The sequence below is a fragment of the Saimiri boliviensis genome, chromosome 14 (assembly GCF_048565385.1).
Source record: "Saimiri boliviensis isolate mSaiBol1 chromosome 14, mSaiBol1.pri, whole genome shotgun sequence".
NCBI lineage: Eukaryota > Metazoa > Chordata > Mammalia > Primates > Cebidae > Saimiri > Saimiri boliviensis.
Genome location: NC_133462.1, coordinates 78,743,022 through 78,764,344, shown reverse-complemented (window position 1 = coordinate 78,764,344; position 21,323 = coordinate 78,743,022). Strand labels below are relative to the sequence as shown.

The 21,323-nt window shown below is 44.2% G+C and overlaps 1 protein-coding gene across 5 annotated transcripts in view; it reads left to right on the top strand.

Moving 5' to 3' along the window:
• Window positions 1-7,362, top strand: part of TAF5L (TATA-box binding protein associated factor 5 like) — a 31,534-nt gene extending 24,172 nt beyond the window's left edge. For all 5 annotated transcript variants that reach the window (XM_039464315.2, XM_039464316.2, XM_003940764.4 and 2 more), the window contains one exon: window positions 5,881-7,362. In XM_039464315.2, coding sequence (XP_039320249.1) covers window positions 5,881-6,678 — 798 coding nt within the window. In that variant the 3' untranslated portion in view covers window positions 6,679-7,362. The remainder of the gene's footprint in view (window positions 1-5,880) is intronic.
• Window positions 7,363-21,323: the final 13,961 nt, after the last annotated feature.

Sequence of the window (21,323 nt, the reverse complement as noted above, 5' to 3'; positions counted from 1 at the left end):
TTAGCAACATTAACATTATTAGTGAATGGTCAGTATTTATACTGTATGAAATGTGGATAACAACACTGAGCCTAATGAAAGACCCTTAGCTAATGTTTTCTTTAGCTGAGATTTGCAGTAAATATGCACTTACATGTGTGCACATTTGCTCAGGTATAAATAATCAGAAGTCGGATTACTAAGTTGAAGGGCCTGCATTGTAAACTGTAATGAATATCACTTTACCCACAGAAGGTTGTGCCATATCAGTCTCAGCAGCAGTAGTGTGAACACTGGCATCCCTGCACCCTCGCTGCACTGGATGGTATTAGCTTTCTGAGGCTAGTGCATATTCTGTGGCTTGATGTACCCCAGGGTACTCCCAGACCCCACTTCAGAAGTAACACAGGAAGTAGAGTTGCCAGCTCCCCCCGTCAGTCAGTTTTCCCTCTAGTTTCGTTTGTAACCATTTAGGACAGTCACTGAAAAGGGCAGGCACAGCTTGGGTTTCAGGTCACCAAAAATCACTACCTTAGAAAAAAATGTGGGCCAAGGAAGACAGAAATTAAACTTCAGAGTTAACTTGTCTTCAGAGTGTTCCTGCAAAAGCTGTGGGCCAAAATATTTTTGTCTTATCACCACTGTAATTCAGGTAGTTCTGCCTCATGTTACTTTGGATGCAAAGTTTTTTACAGTGTTGAAAAATTAAGGAGCAAAAAAAAATCACTCTAACTAAATTACAGTTAATGATAAGGATATCAAAAATATTTGGTGCACTAAATTAAGCCATTGTTTTCCTGTTCTTGTTTTCTGAGTCTGCTTCCAATTAGGATAGCCTTTGAATTTTTTATTCTTGCAACTGAGACAGTATAATTGAAGGATTTCCTTATGATGAGTAAAGAGTCTAGATTCCCACGTAGAAGCTTTAATTTCTAGAATTTTATAGTATTCTCGAAAATATTTTTTATTACATTTGTATTTGAATTTTCAGACTTTTCTTTTCTTTTTGGGAGTTCTTCTGATAAAACTGAGAAATACTGCCTGCATTTGCTCTTAATTTTCTGTAACTACAAAAAAAAAATGTATTTATACTGACCTTATTAGCTTTGATGATACAGAGTTTAGAGATTATTCTGGGTATTAAAAATTAATATTAAGGAAGATAGCATTATGACATCTTAGTAGACCAAAATAAAACATTTTAAGACTCTGGCCACTACTGAAAACTAGCTCTGTGACTTGTCCTATGTATATTTCTGGACATCAGAAGTGTATCCGAAGACTCAGAAGTGAGGAACAGCATGAGGAATTCCAGGAACTGAAAGAAATTAAGTATGGCTGGATTTAGGAGAGGGACTAAGACAGGAAGTGATGCAGTGACACTGTCTTATACAAGCAATTACGGCAGCCAAACTAGGGTAGTGGCAGTGGAAAAGAAGATGTGGACTAAGAAGAGCTCAGTTATTAGGTGACTGTAGGGGAGAGGGAGAGGAAGCACCTCCGCCTCCTGGGTTCAGGCGATTCTCCTGCCTCAGCCTCCAGAGTAGCTGGGATTACAGGCACGCACCACCATGCCCGGCTAATTTTTTGTATTTTTAGTAGAGACGGGGTTTCACCATGTTGACCAGGATGGTCTCGATCTCTTGACCTCGTGATCCACCCGCCTCAGCCTCCCAAAGTGCTGGGATTACAGGCGTGAGCCACCGCGCCCGGCTGTTATTCTTTTTGTAGGAAATATCCAGATAAGCACATCCATAGAGACAGACAGGAGAGGAGTGGTTGCAAGGGGCTGGGCAAGGAGAATGAGAGTGACCGACAATGGGCGTGGTATTTCTTTGTGAGGTAATGAAAATGCTCTATATTAGATAGTGGTGATCATTGCACAACTCTGTAAATGTACTAAAAAGTCATTGAATTGTACACTTTGAAAGAATTAATTACATAGTATGTAATTATATCTCAGTTTAAGAAAAAACAGAAAAACAATAACCAAAATCTTCTATGTAAGCATAAAATTTCCTATGTTAATTATGCCAAATAAAACTGAATTCACAGCACTGTCCTGTAGCTTCTATTGTTGCCCACTTGGAGATCATCTAGGTTAACCTCTGGAAAGGTGTTAAGTGGCATAGCAGTCCCTTGCTTTTCACCTCGGCATGAGCAGCCCTCCTTCTGTTTCAGACACTGAGGTGAAGAGTGACACCTTCATTCTCCATCTTTTGTTCTGTATGAAATGGAGGTAGAAATGATATCCAACTTTTACCCCCATTGATTGATACCTATGTATTTTTAATATTTGAGTAATGTGACAAAACCACAGAGATACCAAACCAAGGATTTGCTCTTCTTTCTTTTCAGCTGTGTGTATGCAGCTACCTTCATCACTACCAGCACCCTCCCCCTTAACTCAATAAAACAGCTGTGTGCAATTTCATTTATATGTCATATGTCTGGTGGTTTTCCCGCCAATCTGTTCTTCCTTAGGTTTGAAAAGTAAAGAAGACAAAATTAGCAATACTCAATTCTATAAACGATGTATAAAATTTTCATCTGGATTAAGGCTATCCAATAGGAATATAATGTGAGCCATTAAGTAATTTAAATTTTTCTAGTAGCTGCATCTAAAAAGGTTAAAAAATTGTTAAAATTAATTTTAATGATGTGTTTCATTCAAACTAATCTGAACAAATTACCATTTCGGCATGTAAGCAATATAAAAAATTATTCATGAAGTCTGTTATATACATCTCTTTCGGTCCTAATTTTTAGAAATATGATGTGTATTTCACACAAATAGCACATGTCGATTCATGCTAGCCAGTACCCAACTTTTCTGTTCTAGTTCAGGCTGCCATCATCTCTCACATAGATAACAGTGATTCACTTGCTTCCAAGTCTAACCCAGATAGTCTAACTTCACAAGTCCAGCCAAATTGAATGTCTTCCTGTTCCACTAACAGCTAATTAGAGAATAGATGGAGGCTAAATTTCAGACCCCAAGAAAGGACCCCTGGTTTGGGGGAAATGTGAGTGTGAGCTCCGAGGTACTTGGAGCCTCCCAGTCCAGTCTAGGAGCAGACAGCTATAAGAAATCTGAGGTTTTAGGGCCCCCATAGTCCAGAGTAGGGGCAGCAAACTACAGCACAAAGGTGCACGAGATGATACTTGATCTCTTTGTTTATGTTTATTTTTCTTACTTTTTTTTTTTTTTTTTTTTTTTTGAGACGGAGTTTCCCTCTTGTTACCCAGGCTGGAGTGCAATGGCACAATCTCGGCTCACCGAAACCTCTGCCTCCTGGGTTCAGGCAGTTCTGCCTCAGCCTCCTGAGTAGCTGGGATTACAGGCACGCGCCACCATGCCCAGCTAATTTTTTGTATTTTTAGTAGAGACGGGGTTTCACCATGTTGACCAGGATGGTCTCGATCTCTTGACCTCGTGATCCACCCACCTCGGCCTCCCAAAGTGATGGGATTACAGGCTTGAGCCACCACGCCCGGCCTTTCCTTACTCTTTAAACTTCTATTTCATTTATGTTTCATAATGTACATAATAAGATTGATTATTACATGAATATGCTTTACAAATCAAACATTTCTATTTGGGATGGATACCCAATTACTGTGGGGTATTCAGGCTAAATTGTAGGGTATGGTATTATCCTGTTGGCAGGAGAGAGAATAGAGAACCCATGGGGCTAAGCCCTCCTGAATCAGCTGCTTGACTGCGCTGAGGCCCATGTGGGACTGGTTGAGCCACACAGAGAATGTGGCTGGGTTATTTTAAGCTGTGGTCCTGGCAGAGGGCTGACAGTGATAGCCAGCAGGAATGTTCTGGTTTCTCCATTCCTTGGTCTACAGAGTCAGCCAGGCACGTTTCCACCAGCCCGGGACAATGATCAAGATCCCTGGGGGGTGCCAGCTGCACTCCCAGGTCATGTACCTCTCTGACTGCAACTGTGATACCTTCACCACTGAGGAGGTAAAGGCCACTCCCGTAGCTTCCTGTTCCAAATGAAGATCACTTATACCTCAGAGATAATAACATGTCCTTTCACAGTTAACTTTCAGAAGATCTTTGTTTAATTCATCTGGTGTCATTTTTGTTCCCATAGTCCTTATATAAACTTTCTGGTGTAAAGCAGTGAGTCATCCTTGAAATTTTAAAGTGTTGCTGTAACTTCTTTGGAAAGGAAAATTATTAATGTTCTTGGTAGCACTCAGTAGAAACTTAAGCTCCCAAATACTTATGTATTTTTAATGTTGATTGTTTGGAATGGCCATTTTGAATATTCATCAACATAAGTGTTTATTATCTCAACTCTTCCTTAAATATGTACACATTGGAAGCATTCATTTTATTTTGAAATTAATCATTTTCAAGTAAGAAAAAAAAGGGTGCCCTTTTGTTACACAAGAACCTAAGGCTGCTGCAATGAACCAGCAAAGCTGACTGGTTCAGGAATCTTCATCATGCTCCTTTATTCTAGTGTTTAAATGAAACTCATTTTAATTGATGAATTCTGGGACAGAGACAGCTATAGTTTTGAGGAGTTTATCTGTGAGAGAATAAAGGGAAATGAATTTTGAAAACAGATGGTATACTTGTGGGGAGGGGACCGGGAAAGGGGACTCTTTGAGTATCATTAGTTTGCTGTCTTTTCTGTCCTGACACACAGGAAATTATTTCAAAGAATCACATGAATCACTTGGCTTTGCTTAAAGCACTTCTGAATCCATGCCTTGTTTTGTTACTTTGGGGGAAATGTTTTTTGAGATCCTCCAGAAAGTCACTTTAAAAACTTCATTCTTATTTATTTTGAGGCACCAAGCAGTTTGTGAGTTTGTAGCTGGTCACCAGGCAGGGGGACTACGTGATTTACTAGTAACTGTACCTTTCTAGTTTACTGTTAATTCTTAAACATCCAGGTTCTGTTTTGGCTAAACTCCTCTGATAATTCTGGGTTTTGTTTGTTTGTGTTTGTTTTTGTTTGGGGTTTTTTTGTTTTGTGGTTTTTTTGTTTTTTTGACACAGGGTCTCGCTCTGTCCCCCAGGCTGAAGTGCAGTGGTGCCATCACAGTTCACTGGAGCCTCAACTTCCCAGGTTCAAGTGACCCTCCTACCTTAGCCTCCCAAGTGTCTGGGACCACAGGCATGCGCCACCATGCCCAGCTGATTTTTTCAATTTTTTAAATAAAGAATCTCCCTATGTTGCCCAGGCTGGTCTCCAACTCCTGGGCTCCAGTGATTCTCCTGCTTTGGCTTCCCAAAGTGTTGGGACCATAGGGTGAGCCACCATACCTGAACCAGTAGTTGTGTGTCCATCTTGAAATGATACCACATCTGCCTTTATGTGTTGCTGCCTCCATCATTAACCCCCATCATGGGAGCAAGGAACGTGTCAGGACTTGACAAAAATATTGTTGTCAGTTAAATGAAGTAAAAACAGGGAAGTATGGCTTATAAAGCAGCTAAAACTGATGGATGAAGGGAATGCCTATAGAACAGAAGAATCTGAGAGCCTCACACAAATTGAAAAGTAACTTTTCAAATGGCTTGCATCGGAATTAACCATATAAGCTATCCTCAACTGAAGGGTAAGGTCCACAGTCATTACTTTGTAATGGCCTTGCATTTCTGCATCTTTTAATCTGCTGTAGTCTGAGCTGCAAGGTGAATTTAAGGAGAGCAATTTGTAAGTTGTAAGAGACTTCATATTCAGTTATGAGTTATCTTCCTGGGGTAGTGTTGAAGGGCAAAGCCAATGTCATTTGCTGGATAGATGCTACTTCCCTAGCAGTCTCCATTTTCCACTTTTTTTCCTCCTGGATTTGTTTTCCTTGTCAGATCACTGAACATTTTTTTCTTGTGTTTCTTTTCCCACCCCACCCTGATGTTCCCAGGATGATGAGGATGATAATGCAGGCACAGAGATGAAGATACTGCGGGGACACTGTGGACCAGTGTACAGCACGAGGTTCCTCGCGGACAGCTCAGGGTTGCTCTCTTGTTCTGAAGACATGTCCATCAGATACTGGGATCTGGGGAGTTTCACCAACACTGTGTTGTACCAAGGACATGCCTATCCCGTGTGGGATCTGGACATCAGTCCATATAGCCTGTACTTCGCCAGCGGGTCCCACGACCGCACCGCCAGGCTGTGGTCATTTGATCGGACGTACCCGCTGAGAATATATGCAGGACACCTGGCAGATGTGGACTGTGTCAAATTCCACCCTAATTCAAACTACTTAGCTACGGGCTCAACCGACAAGACCGTCCGGCTGTGGAGCGCTCAGCAGGGGAACTCGGTGAGGCTTTTCACAGGCCACCGTGGCCCCGTGCTTTCTCTCGCCTTTTCTCCCAACGGTAAGTACTTGGCATCTGCTGGCGAGGACCAGCGGTTGAAGCTGTGGGACTTGGCCTCTGGGACCCTTTATAAAGAGCTGAGAGGCCACACAGACAATATCACCAGCCTCACCTTCAGTCCAGACAGCGGCTTGATTGCCTCTGCCTCCATGGACAACTCGGTGCGCGTCTGGGACATCAGGAATACTTACTGCAGTGCACCTGCCGACGGCTCCTCCAGTGAGCTCGTGGGCGTGTACACCGGGCAGATGAGCAACGTCCTGAGTGTGCAGTTCATGGCCTGTAACCTTCTTCTAGTGACTGGAATTACACAAGAAAATCAGGAACATTAATTTTTTATCTTTGGAACGGACTGGGGTAGCGGTGGAAAGCCTCCAGTTGCAGTCCTTTGATGAGCTGAGATTGAATCACTGACTGACTGTGAAAGAGCCCCCTTCTCCCCTCTTTCCTGGGCCCTCATTCCGGGCAGGTCCGCCTTCACTCAGCACCCCACTATCGCAGGCCAGGGTTGGGGAGGGGGACAGAAGCCAGGCAATGATGAGTGATCAAGAATTAGGATGCCCTGGAGGTCACTCACAGGTTCTCACGGAGACCCTGCCATGACCTCACGCATGCAAGCACCTTCCTGTCTCTGTCTCCTTTTCCCCATCTGACCGGGGCTGGGTTTGGTTAGAGGGCGGCTGCAGAGCACCCTCAGAAGAAGTGGCGCCACAGGGGTCATGCGTGGTCCAGCCCTTGGGTGGGAGGAAAGGCTTTGTTGGCGGAGGGATGTGGGTCGGGAACAAGGAAAGGGGAGGGGATGATCCTGGCAAATAGTCTTTCCTTTTCCTTAATTACAGAGAACCAGGATTTTTTTAATTATTGTTATTATAATTATAATTATTATTATTATTGAGAAGAGGAAACCTAGCACTGGCAGAGGGAAACTTCTCTGCTTTTATCTTTCAGGTTTGACTCCTGGCACTGGCTTTGATACTTGGAATTTTGAGGTTCAGGGAATTCAGAGAATTTGGTAGCACAGTGTACTGGGAGAAAGGGAAATTTCAGGTGACAGATTGGTCACCCTGGTTGACATGTTTCTGGAAGTGGGTGGGTGGGTTTGACTGAGAACATTTTGGGCTCCTGCAGTGATGGTGGGAAAGAAAAATTCTTTCCATGGCTGTACTTCTCTTAATAATTCTCTCCCGTCAAAAGAAAGATTATGACAAAAGAATAATTTGAAGTAATAAGTAACAAGATAGAATTAGAAAACTCTTGAATTTCTGAATGACCATTCAGAGGTGTGGCTTTTTCCACGTCGTTTCCTCCTGCAATGAACTGCTCCCACATCCTGCACTGCAGCGCCAGTCTCACGAACACTTTGTGAAACGTAAGTATGTGCGCACGCATATCAAACTATGCTCTGAGGATAAAGCAAGTTCTAATTTGTGGAAAAAGGATTAAATATTTCTGTTTTCTGAAAAGAGTTATTTTGTATTTTGTTTTCTATTAAAATGTATTTAGTTTCAAAAAAAAAAAAAAAGTGTCGGCATCTCATTTCAACTCTAAGGACAGGCAGGTGAGTATTCTGTCCTGGGACGGTGTGCCTCTCACCTCTCATCAGGGCAATAACGTGTCGGTTACCTAGGCCACACTATCTCCAATGAAGGTACATTTTTACCTGTTCTTCGGTTCTGTTTAGCTTACTTTGAATCATGATTCCCCTTAGTATTCACTTGGATTATTGATGGCATTTAATGCTGTTTGTACATCCAAGATTGATAGTTGCTGACTGGAGACAACATATATTTCACCATCTAGAGTCATTTGATGAGATCCTACTTCCCACTTCCTTTGAAATCCCACTACAAAATCTCCAAGGTGCACAAGAGCTGGGTTGTTTAATAAACTCAAACTATGAGATTCCAGATAAAGCAGTTCCAGATAAAGGATTCATTTAAAGTAAAGTGAACTGAAAACAATTTTCTTGGCCAGGTGCAGTGGCTCACGCCTGTAATCCCAACACTTTGGGAAGCCAAGGCAGGCAGATCACCCAAGGTCAGGAGTTCGAGACCAGCCTGGCCAGCATGGCGAAACCACCATGCCTGGTTTTGGTTTTGGTTTTGGTTTTGGTTTTTTCTGAGACAGAGTCTCACTCTGTTGCCCAGGCTGGAATACAGTGGCATGATCTCGGCTCACTGCATCACCTGCCTCCCAGGTTCAAGCCGTTCTGCCCCAGCCTCCCGAGTAGCTGAGACTACAGGCGCCCACCACCACACCCAGCTAACTTGTATTTTTAGTAGAGATGGGGTTTCACCATATTCGCCAGGCCGGTCTCAAACTCCTGACCTTGTGATCCTCCCGCCTCCACCTCCCAAAGTGCTGGGATTACAGGTGTGAGCCACCGCGCCCAGCCTGAGACCCTATCTCTACAAAAACATTTTTGAAAATAGCAGGGCATGGTGGCTCATGACTGTGGTCCCAGCTACTTGGCAGGCTGATCTCGGAGGATCACTTAAGCCTGGGAGGTTGAGGCTGCAGTGGACCATGATGACACCACTGCACTCCAGCCTGAACAACTGTGCAAGACCCTGTCTCAAAAAAAATTTTTTTTATAAAAAAAGCACTAACCAAAGGGGAAAAGATGGATTCAATTGTAAAACATCTTACTCCAAAGACACCACAAAAAGAATGAAAAGGCATGCTACAGAACGTGAAAAGATACTTGTAAAACATGAGCGGCAGCAACCTCATGTGTAGAGGGAGCAAGCCCAGTGGGATATGCTGTGGTTGTGGAATGTTCTGCAGGTCTGCTCCTTCCTGTAGAAAGCGATGTGAGGAAGGAACTGTTCTGTTGTTGCATGCCTTCCTGTAGAATGTGACTGCAGGAGGGGAATGTTCTACAGCCCTGTCCTGTCCTATAGAATGTGATGTGAGGATGGGAATGTTCTGGAGTTCTGTCCCATCCTGCAGAATGTGCCATGAGGATGGGATTGTTCTGTACTTTCTGCTGTCCAGCAAAATAGCCACTAGCCATGTGTAGCTACTGAGCACTTGAAGTATTGCTAGTACAAGTGAGGAACTGATTTTCTTATTTTATTCATTTAAATTTAACACATTAGGTCAGTGGTGGTGGCTCACACCTGTAATCCCAGCACTTTGGGAGGCCAAGGTGGGCAGATCATCTGAGGTCAAGAGTTTGAGACCAGCCTGGCCAACATGGTGAAACCCCGACTCCACTAAAAAAAATACAAAGATTAGCCGGGTATGGTGGCATATGCCTCTAATCCCATACTCGGGAGGCCAAGGCAGGAGGATCACTTGAACCCGAGAGGCGAAGGTTGCAGTGAGCTGAGATCGTGCCACTGCACCCCAGCATGGGCAACAAAACAAGACTCCGTCTCAAAAAAAAAAAAAAGAAGCAAAAGGAAATGAGGCTTGGAGAGAGGATTTGGGGTTGCAGACAATTTCAGGCAGTTGAGGGGAGCAGAGAAGACATTACTGAAGGTGGTACAGAAGCAAGAAGTAATTGTACTGTCTGCTCATTGGTTTTGTTTTGGTTTTATTATTTCTTTTAATGAAGGTTCCTAGAGCAGGGGCTTTCACACTTGTGGACTTCAACCCACACTTTTAGACTTCAACCCACAGTAACAAATCTATTTCACGCTATGTACTGGCATACACACATGCTGCATTTACCGAATCTGAGACTCCTTTGATTAGAAGATGCACCATTATTTTAAAACTGTCAATTAGATGATGTAGAATGCTTTCTCTTCACCTAAAAGTTATATTTTGTGTTAGTGTCTGGTTTTCTTTGTTTTGTTCTAAGAGACAAGGCCTTACTAGTTGTCAAGGCTGGTCTCGAATTCCTAGGCTCAAGCACTCCTCCTGCCTCAGCCTCCTTAGTAGCTGGGACTACAGATGCACTCCAGCACACCCAGCTTATTTTATGCTTATTTAAAGCTTTTGCTTTTAGAGCATACATCATTTTTATAATATAAGTGAAATCCATTGGTATTGGTGTTCCTAAAACTTCACACCAAGTCCAGTTTTTTGAGTTGGTCATCAGTGTCTAACTATTCCCCTCTGTTCTCCCAGAAACCTTGATCTTAGCAGAAGGTGTCAACAGAGACTTTCAGGCTTTATATTCCTTCCTTAAATTGTCATTGAATATTTTTCTGACCAAGTTGATGAAGACGGCAGTGGTGCAATCCCGCCACCTAGACTAACAACCCACTTCAGATGTTACAACCACCCTCTGGCAAGATGCCATCCCTTTGTAAGTCCTATCCTCTCCTGATTTCAGAAATGTTTCCCCAAATTTTTAAATTACATATGAGACTCAACAAAGGGTAGTATATATAAAAAACATTTCTGGCCAGGCGCAGTGGCTCACACCTGTAATCCCGGCACTCTGGGAGGCCAGGGCAGGTGGATTACTTGAGAGCAAGAGTTTGAGACCAGCCTGGCTAACATGGTGAAACCTTGTCTCTACTAAAAATACAGAAATTAGCTGGGCACAGTGGTGCACACCTGTAATCTCAGCTACTTGGGAGGCTGAGGTACAAGAATCACTTGAACCCAGGAGACAGAGGTTGCAGTGAGCTGAGATTGCGCCACTGCACTCCAGCCTGGGTGACAGAGTGAGACTGTCTCAAAAAATATATAAAGAAACCATTTCTAGGCCGGGCGCGGTGGCTCAAGCCTGTAATCCTAGCACTTTGGGAGGCTGAGGCGGGTGGATCACGAGGTCAAGAGATCGAGACCATCCTGGTCAACATGGTGAAACCCCGTCTCTACTAAAAATACAAAAAATTAGCTGGGCATGGTGGTGCGTGCCTGTAATCCCAGCTACTCAGGAGGCTGAGGCAGGAGAATTGCCTGAACCCAGGAGGCAGAGGTTGCGGTGAGCCGAGATCGCGCCATTGCACTCCAGCCTGGGTAACAAGAGGGAAACTCCGTCTCAAAAAAAAAAAAAAAAAACCATTTCTATGTGAGATGTACTGTGAGGTAAAATTTTTAATATTAGTCACTGCCAACTAATTAATTCCATGGCCCGTTAGGCCATTATGTGCAAACTGGAAAGGGCAGTGGGGACCAACTGAATACTGATAAGCAGCATGCAGAGTGGAGAGGCGGGTGGGGACAGGAGGCTGGTAGTGGAGTAGGCTGGGCTCAGAAGTCCTGGGGGCAGGCCTGGCCTTGAATTACCAAGGCTCTTCCTCAGTGTTATATGTGGGAAGAATGAAAGAAAAGAGACAGGGAGCGTAGGTTGTTAAAAAAAAAAGCTTATGAACCCATTCAGTCTACACTCACTTTAGCCAATGTGATTTATTTTGGTTCACTCAGATTAATATTTATGCATCAGGCTTTGTTCACAACACTCAGCTTTGACAACAGTCTTTTTTTTTTTTTTTTTTTTTTTTTTTGAGACAGAGTCTCACTCGGTCACCAGGCGCCAGGCTGGAGTGCAGTGGTACAACCTCGGCTCACTGCAACCTCTGCCTCCTGGGTTCAAGCAATTCTCCTGCCTCAGCCTCCCGAGTAGCTGGGACTACAAGCGTGCACCACCACGCCCAGCTAATTTTTTGTATTTTTAGTAGAGACGGGGTTGCACCATGTCTGCCAGGATGGTCTCGATATCTTGATCTCATGATCTACCCGCCTCGGCCTCCCAAAGTGCTGGGATTACAGGCATGAGCCACCATGCCCGGCCAACAACAGTCTTTTTTAAACAAGAGGTTGGCTCAGGCATTGTGGCTGACACCTGAAATCCCAACACTTTGGGAGGCCAAAGTGGGCTGATCACTTGAGGCCAGGAGTTCAAGACTAGCCTGGCTAACATGGTGAAACCCCATCTCCACAAAAATTAGATGTGGTAGTGTTGTGCCTGTAATCTCCGCTACGCAGGAGGCTGAGGCAAGAAAATCACTTGAATCTGGAAGGCAGAGGTTGCAGTGAGCCAAGATGGTGCCATTACACTCCAGCCTGGGAGGCACAGAGAGACTGTCTCAAGAAAAATAAATAAATAAAACAATAAGGTGGTGGGCTCTAGAGAGTTCAACTGATGCTGGCTATTGTCTGGTAAAAGTCACAGTAATTCTAACTCCTTTTGCCTGGACTTGATTTTCTCATAGCTCAGCACGCTTTGCTTTCAATCTGGTCTAGGAAAAGCATAGTATGCACAATTTACTCTCTGCAGCACTGCAGACACCGAAGTCAAATATTATGTGCACATCTATAGAAAGAAAGCTGGGTTTTTTAGGGAGGAAGGGAGAGTGTTTTCATTGGCTTGCTGAGTTTGGGCTAGTGCAGGGGGAGGGATCCAGTGTTTATTTGCAGAGTATGGAATGCTAAGGTCTGAAGAGGTGGCATGTGCTGTTGAATTCCAGCTCCAGTGAGGTGTGCCATGGCATTGGGTAAGTTCTCAGCCTTCCCTGAGCCTGTTGGCTCACCTATGAATGTGGACGTATTTATACCTACCAGGTGTGTTGACAAGGTTAAATGACAAAGAATATAGGCCTCACCCATAGCACATACTCAACGTTAATATTTTCCTGCTTTACAATAACTCAAGTCATCTGGGGAAACTTCAAAATGTAGAGGTGGAGCTGTGCCACAACAGTGCTAGAGGATAGAGCGCCAGCTGGGCTTGACTTGGCCCTCTCTGGGATCTTGCTGTCCTTCCTGACCTTGCTGGCTGAGATCCACCACCATATTCACTCCCCTGGTCACCAGATATGTCAGGCTTTCTGCTGGGCAGCAGGGATTCAAGAGCAGAACGGGCCCTGGCCTCTGGTTCTGCTGAGCTGCAGTCTCACCTCCCTCCTTTCCTCGGCGCTTTGCTCTATGCTTGGCTATGCAAGAAGATGCTCAGTCTCAATTGACAGTGGGTTCAGGAGGTGGGGAGAGTGGCAATATTTTGAGAAATCGAGTGAGAAAATGAAGAAAATGGTTAAAATGGTAATTATTATGTGATTATATTTCCGAGAATAAAAAATTTAAAAAAGATAAAGCACCCTTCATAGGTATGCATGTAGTTATTATGTAAAGCCCTCTGCCCTTAATCACATAAAAAATTAAATTCAAGTCTGAGGGGAGAAAATATTTGAAGTAGCATTTAAGAGGGTTAAACTTTTTTTTTTTTTTTTTTAGAAATGGGGTTTCACCTTGTTGGTCAGGGTAGTTTCGAACTCCTGACCTCAGGTGATCTACCCACCTCGGCCTCCCAAAGTGCTGGGATTATACAGGCATGAGCCACCATGCCCAACCTTAAGAGGGTTAAACTTTAATAGTTAAGTGGCACCATAATGTAACTCAGAAATAGTAACTGAAAAGTCTAATCTCTTACTAAAAATATGGGAAAGCCAACAATTTTGCTTTGGGAAAACGTTAAAATGAGAAGGTCATTTGAGGTAATGAAAATTGATTTTGGTGATATTTGTGCAATACTGAATATATTTAAAACCACTGAGTAAGGCCGGGCGCGGTGGCTCAAGCCTGTAATCCCAGCACTTTGGGAGGCCGAGGCTGGTGGATCACGAGGTCAAGAGATCGAGACCATCCTGGTCAACATTGTGAAACCCCGTCTCTACTAAAGGTGCAAAAAATTTGCTGGGCATGGTGGCGCGTGCCTGTAATCCCAGCTATTCCGGAGGCTGAGGCAGGAGAATTGCCTGAACCCAGGAGGCGGAGGTTGCGGTGAGCCGAGATCGCGCCATTGCACTCCAGCCTGGGTAACAAGAGCGAAACTCCGTCTCAAAAAAAAATAAAAAATAATAAATAAATAATAAATAAAACCATTGAGTTGAATTTTTTTTCTTTTTTTTCTTTTTTTTTTTTTTTTGAGATGGAGTCTCTCTCTGTCACCCAGTCTGGAAGGCAGTGGCACGATCTTGGCTGACTACAACCTTTGGCTCCCTGGTTCAAGCGATTCTCCTGCGTCAGTCTCCCTAGTAGCTGGGATTACAAGCATGTGCCAACACGCCCAGCTAATTTTTGTATTTTTAGTAGAGACAGGGTTTCGCCATGTTGGTCAGGCTAAAAACTCCTGACCTTAAGTAATCCACCCGCCTCAGCCTCCCAAAATGCTAGGACTATAGGCGTGAGCCACCGCACCCAGCTGAGTTGTACATTTTAAGAAGAGGGGCTGGGTGCAGTGGCTCATGCCACTGCACTTTGTAATCCCAGCACTTTGGGAGGCCAAGGCGGGCAAATCACAAGGTCAGGAGATCAAGACCATCCTGGCTAACACAGTGAAACCCCGTCTCAAAAAAAAAGAAAGAAAAGGAATTGTATAGTATGTGGATTTGATCTCAATAAAGTTGTTACTCCCCAAAATTGAAAAAGTAAGATGCCTATAATTGGCAACAATTCAATCATGCTTATTGAATGAGTGAGAAAATGAATGTATGGCAAAAGATAGCTATTCATTCATGAAACAAAACTGCAGTCTGAGTTCCTTTTGACTTTGAGGAGACTTCAATTCAACCTGGAGGACATTTAAGGATGAATTTATTGGAAGAGGGCCACAAATATTAACTCAATGCACCAGCTTTTGTGTTTTGAATTATTCTTGTTTCTTTTGATATTTTTTTAAAAAATGAGACTTATGCTTCTAAAAGTATGTCCAGAGTTTTTTTTTGAAAGGCAGTTTTTAAATGCCTACCTACCCAGTGCCATAAAATGCTCTTTCTTGATTAAGCTAATATTACTGGATTTATGAATGTTTCAAAGTTTGTGACTATCTATAAAACAAAGTTTGAATCTGAATTAACTCACAAGTTGTTCTGATGGCTCATAAATTTATGTTAGTAAAATACTTTTGCCTCGCAGAATAAAACGAGGCCAGGTGAGCTGGCTGATGCCTGTAATCCCAGCTCTCTGGGAGGCTGAGCTGGGAGGATTGCTTAAGGCCATGAGTTCGAGACCAGCCTGGGCAACATAGTGAAATCCTATCTCTCAAAAAAAGAAAATTAAAAATTAGCCAGGCATGGTGGCATGTGCCTGTAGTCCCAGCTACTCAGGAGGCAGAGGTGGGAGTAGCATTTGAGCCCAGAAGTTCAAGGCTGCAGTAAGCCATGATTGTGCCACTGCATTCTAGCTTGTGCAACAGAGTGAGACACTGTCTCTAAAAATAAAATTTACATTTAAAAAAGAAGAATAGGCCAGGCCTGGTGGCTCATGCCTCTAATTCCAGCACTTTGGGAGGCTGAGGCAGGTGGATGGTCTGAGGTTAGGAGTTCGAGACCAGCCTGGTCAACATGGTGAAATGCCATCTCTACTAAAAATACAAAAATTAGCTGGGCATGGTGGCAGGCGCCTGTAATCTCAGCTACTCAGGAAGCTGAGGCAGTAGACTCATAGCTTGAACCTGGGAGGTGGAGGTTGCAGTGAGCCAAGATTACACCATTGCACTCCAGCCTGGGCTACAAGAGCAAAACTCCATCTCACAAAAAAAAAAAAAAAAAAAAAAAAAAAAAGAATAAAATATAGGTAAGTATAATGAGGGATAAGATACTACAATTTCTGCAAAGCTAAGAAGACTAAAGCAACTTGGGGAGATATCAAGCTCTAAGTAAATGCTTAGAAACACAGTGTGCTGTACACACGGTACTGTGCTACTTCAATCACTACCTTTGTTAAGGGCTACTTATATAAAGGCACAACAGATAATTTTTTAAAAAAACCTGCCTCCTAAAAGACAGAAAACAGTCTTCTTAATTAGAAACATTTTTCTTTAATTATAAACCTTTTCAAATCCTAAAAAAAAAAGTTCATAGATTTTGGTACTATTGAGAACCTGTCACAACTGAAGTTCAGCTCACTCTTTGGAGAGCCCTCTTTATTCCTTATCTTCCTCTCTTTCTCAGCCATTTCCCACATTGTTTTCAAGCTGTATGTCTTGTCTTTTCTTGCTGAATTCCCAAATTGTGATCATCGCTTAGTATCTGACTTGAGACTCTGTTAAGGATAGGGTCCTGCTTCCTGAAGCTCAGAGAATGGCAGGGTCAGGTTTTGGCGTGTGGTTCCCAGCAAGGGTGCTGAAGACAGGCAGCTCCTCCCTGGCGTTCTGCCCTAGCACAGAGTGCACCATAGGTCCTATGAATGGCTGTCCTGTGAACAACGAGAGGACAGAAGGGAGCTGTGCAGGCTTCCTTCCAGCTGCAGACGCCAAAGCACACAGAGGGCCTGCTGACTGCAGCTGGGGAGTCCTGAAATGGCCTTGCATTTACGTGAAGTGCCCATCCAAGCCATGATCCAGAACAGTGCCATTAAAAGGACACCTGAGATTGTCTCATTAATTGTAGCACAGCCTCTCGTCAGTGTCTCTCATCCCACTCTGCTGAGCTCTGAGCAATATTTAAATGAATTGGAGGCAAGCCAGGAGTTATTTTCCCTTCCCCTTTTCTCCATTTTCTGACTTATTCTCCCAGGGCTGTCGGTTCTTATGACACAGTTTTCACAGCCAAAGGTCAGTATATTTCTTTTCAAAAGTCCTGTAGATCCCACTCCTGGCATCCTTTCACCTTCTGGTGAATGATGAAGGTGAAATAGAAAAGGTGAACCTTTTGGGAAGGAGGAAACACAATTTCTCTTCTCTGCCAGACACTTCATTTCCTTGCTGCCACACTGTGGCAGCAAATTTGCCCTTAAGTTACAATCAATGTTAAGCCAAAACAAAGCTAAGGTAAACTGCTAATAGACTGTTGGGCTCTGGGACATTATCAGAGGGAGGATGGGAGTAGACTCAAGAAAAAAGAAATCGCCGGGCGCGGTGGCTCAAGCCTGTAATCCCAGCACTTTGGGAGGCCGAGGCGGGTGGATCACGAGGTCAAGAGATTGAGACCATCCTGGTCAACATGGTGAAACCCTGTCTCTACTAAAGGTGCAAAAAATTAGCTGGGCATGGTGGCAAGTGCCTGTAATCCCAGCTACTCGGGAGGCTGAGGCAGGAGAATTGCCTGAACCCAGGAGGCGGAGGTTGCGGTGAGCCGAGATCGCGCCATTGCACTCCAGCCTGGGTAACAAGAGTGAAACTCCATCTCAAAGAAAAAAAAAGAAAAATAAAAAAAAAAGAAAAAAGAAATCAGGGGCTGGGCATGCTGGCTCAGGTCTTGTAATCCTAGGACTTTGGGAGGCCAAGGTGGGCAGATCACCTGAGGTCAAGGGTTCGAGATCAGCCTAGCCAACATGGCAAAACCCCGCCTCCACTAAAAAAATACAAACTTTAGCTGGGCGTGGTGGTGCATGCCTATAATCCCAGCTGCTTGGGAGGCTGAGGCAGAAGAATGGCTTGAACACAGGGAGTCAGAGGTTGCAGTGAGCTGCGATCACACCACTGCACTCTGACAGAGTGAGACTGTGTCTCAAAAAAAAAAAAAAAAAGAGGGCCGGGTGCGGTGGCTCAAGCCTGTAATCCCAGCACTTTGGGAGGCCGAGGCAGGTGGATCACGAGGTCAGGAGTTCAAAACCAGCCTGGCTAAGATACTGAAACCCCATCTCTACTAAAAACACAAAAATTAGCCAGGAGTGGTGGTGGGTGCCTGTAATCCCAGCTACCCAGGAGGCTGAGGCAGGGAACTGCTTAACCCTGGAGGCAGAGGTTGCAGTAAGCCAAAATTATGCCACTGCACTCCAGCCTGGGCAATAGAGCAAGATTCTATCTCAAAAAAAAAAAAAAAGAAATAAAGAAAAAATTATGTCTCACAGTTCTGGAGGCTGGAAGTATGAAATTACGATATCAGCAGGGCTGCAGAGGAGTCCTTCTGTGTCTCTTCACAGCCTCTGGTGACTTGCTGGCAATCTCTGGCAATCCCCTTGGCTTGCAGCCACATAACTCCCACCTTTGCCTTCCTCATCACATGCGTTTTCCCTGTGTGCATCCGTCTTCGCATAGCTGTCTTATAAGGACACTCTGCTCCAATATGACCTCAACTTATGTGCACTAATTGTATCTGCAATTACTCGATTTCCAAATAAGGTCACATTCTGAGGTCCTAGGGAGTTAAGAACTTCAACATATTTTATTTGGGGACACAATTCAAACCATAACAATCTTGTTTGGGCTCTTTTGGGAGAAGGTGAGAGAAATGTAAAATCTGAAGATGCTGAAGTCTTCACCTACAGTGCACTCACCTGCCTAAGTCACAGTGCTAAGAGGCCAAGTTACAGCCTCAGCATTCACTGTAAGCACACAGCATGTGAGTTACCAAAAGCTTCAATCCTAACCTCTTCAGAGAAGTTTAGACAGCACTCCTGCCCCATGTGAATTCCATACCTTTGCTGTGCACACTTCACTGAGCTGCTTGCTTCATCTTCAACCACAGTCCTGACACCCTGCCCTTGACATGATGAGCTGCACTCTTGAGTTGAAAAAAAAAAAAATGGCCCAGCGCAGTGGCTCAAGCCTGTAATCCCAGCACTTTGGGAGGCCGAGGCGGGTGGATCACGAGAGGTCAAGAGATCAAGACCATCCTGGTCAACATGGTGAAACCCCGTCTCTACTAAAAATTCAAAAAATTAGCTGGGCATGATGGCACGTCCCTGTAATCCCAGCTACTCTGGAGGCTGAGGCAGGAGAATTGCCTGAACCCAGGAGGTGGAGGTTGTGGTGAGCCGAGATCGCACCATTGCACTCCAGCCTGGGTAACAAGAGTGAAACTCCGTCTCAAAAAAAAAAAAAAAGTACCAATAAGGGTCACATGTACCTATAAGGGTCAAATGACACCCCCAATCAGCTTACAAACTCCAACCAGAGAGCCTTTGTTTTGCTTCTTATGCTATTGTGTACCCGTTCCTGCTGCCCACATGGCTCCCTCCCTTGCCACCCTTAGAGAGGGACAAGCACCAGCAGGTAGAATTGCTCTTGAAGTAATCCCAACGCTTCTCAAGTTGCATCAAAAGAAGTTCCTTTTGAATTCAATACCTGTTAGCCACTAAACCTATTAAGAATCTATTCAGAGGGCCGGATTTTACCTCTTGGTTTAGTCACACCTCCACCAAGAGCCTTTTCTGTCATTCCTGTGGGCAGGACTTGAACTTTTGTTTGTTATTCTCTTGGCATTAATACGCAGCCCGTTCTTGCTTTACTCTGGTATTTTATTAATCCAGTCACATCTAACTGGCTTGTTTTATTCTTTTCCAAACACGCCTTAGAGCATTTGGGTTTTTTTTGTTTTGTTTTGTTTTGTCTTTTTCAGAGGCCAAGGAACTTTACCCTAATTTCTAAAGAAACTGAAGAGCCGGGTGTGGTGGCTCATACCTATAATCCCAGCACTTTGGGAGGCCGAGGTGGGCAGGAGTTTGAGACTAGCCTGGCCAATGTGGTGAAACCTCGTCTCTACTAAAAATAAAAAATTAGCCAGGCATGGTAGCGCCCACCTGCCTCAGGGGGCTGAGGCAGAAGAATTGCTTGAACCTGGGAGGTGGAGGTTGCAGTGAGCTGAGATTGTGCCACTGCACTCCATCCTGGGCAACAAAGTGAGACTCCATTTCAAAAAAAAAAAAAGAGGCAGTGAAAAGTTATTCTTATTTTCAAGTGAGAAAAGAACATCATAGAAATGCCAAGCAATAATTCATATATATATGAATTATATATGTTATATAAACATACATATATATATATTTAGAGTCGGTTATCTTTTTGTGTGTGTGTGTGTGTGTGTGTGTGTGTGTGTGTGTGTGTGGTGACTATATAGGTCCTGGTGATCCTTCTGCTAATATTCATTCCCCATTGTGCTGTTAAAAGCCATAGCCCTTCTTTTTTTTTTTTTTGAGATGGAGTCTTGCTCTGTCACCCAGGCCGGAGTGCAGTGATGCAACCTCCGCCTCCCATGTTCAAGCCATTCTCCTGCCTTAGCTTCCCCAGTAGCTGGGATTAGAGGCACCTGCCACCATGCCCGGCTAATTTTTATGTTTTTAGTAGAGATGGGGTTTTGCCGTGTTGGCCAGGCTGGTCTCCAACTAGTGACCTCAGGTGATCCAGCTGCCTCAGCCTCCCAAAGTGTTGGGAGTACAGGCTTTTTTTTCTTCTTCTTCTTCTGCTTGAGACAGGGTCTCACTCTGCTGCCCAGACTTGAATACAGTGGCTTGATCACAGCTCACTGAAGCTTTGACCTCCCAGGCTCAGGAAATCCTTCCACTTTAGCCTCCCAAGTATCTGGGACTACAGGCACACACACCACCGCACCCAGCTAATTTTTTACTTTTTTATTTTTTATAGAGGTAGATTCTCCCACTGCACAGGCTTAAACTCCTGGTCTCAAATAATCTTCCTACCTCATCCTCCCAAACTGTTGGAATTACATGCGCGAGCCACCACACCTGGCCAAATTTTTTTTTTTTTTTTTTTTTTTTTTGAGACGGAGTTTTGCTCTTGTTACCCAGGCTGGAGTGCAATGGCATGATCTCGGCTCACCGCAACCTCCGCCTCCTGGGTTCAGGCAATTCTCCTGCCTCAGCCTCCTGAGTAGCTGGGATTACAGGCACGCACCACCATGCCCAGCTAATTTTTTGTATTTTTAGTAGAGACGGGGTTTCACCATGTTGACCAGGATGGTCTCGATCTCTCGACCTTGTGATCCACCCGCCTCAGCCTCCCAAAGTGCTGGGATTACAGGCTTGAGCCACCGCACCCGGCTCAAATTTTGTTTTTTAATCAGCTACACTTGAGTTATTTTTCTATTGACTGGAGGCCCTAGAGAGCAATGGCAGAAAAAGCCGGTGGGATGCCATTCTGGGGAAGGCAGGAAGGGGAGGCCAGTCTGGCATTTCCTGGCCCTTGCAGCAGCAGGTGTTTTCTGGAAAGTGGGTAAGAGAAAGATGACGCTTAGGTCTGGGTTAAAATTGTCACTTTCTCTCTAACTGGGAGGGTGATGTTCACTGATGCTTCTTCAGCTGGGCTCAAAGAACAGGCAGCAGGATGCATGATGAGGAATGATCCCACTTCTTTTCAGAAGTCACTGCATAACATATTTGCTAAAAGGAATATGCT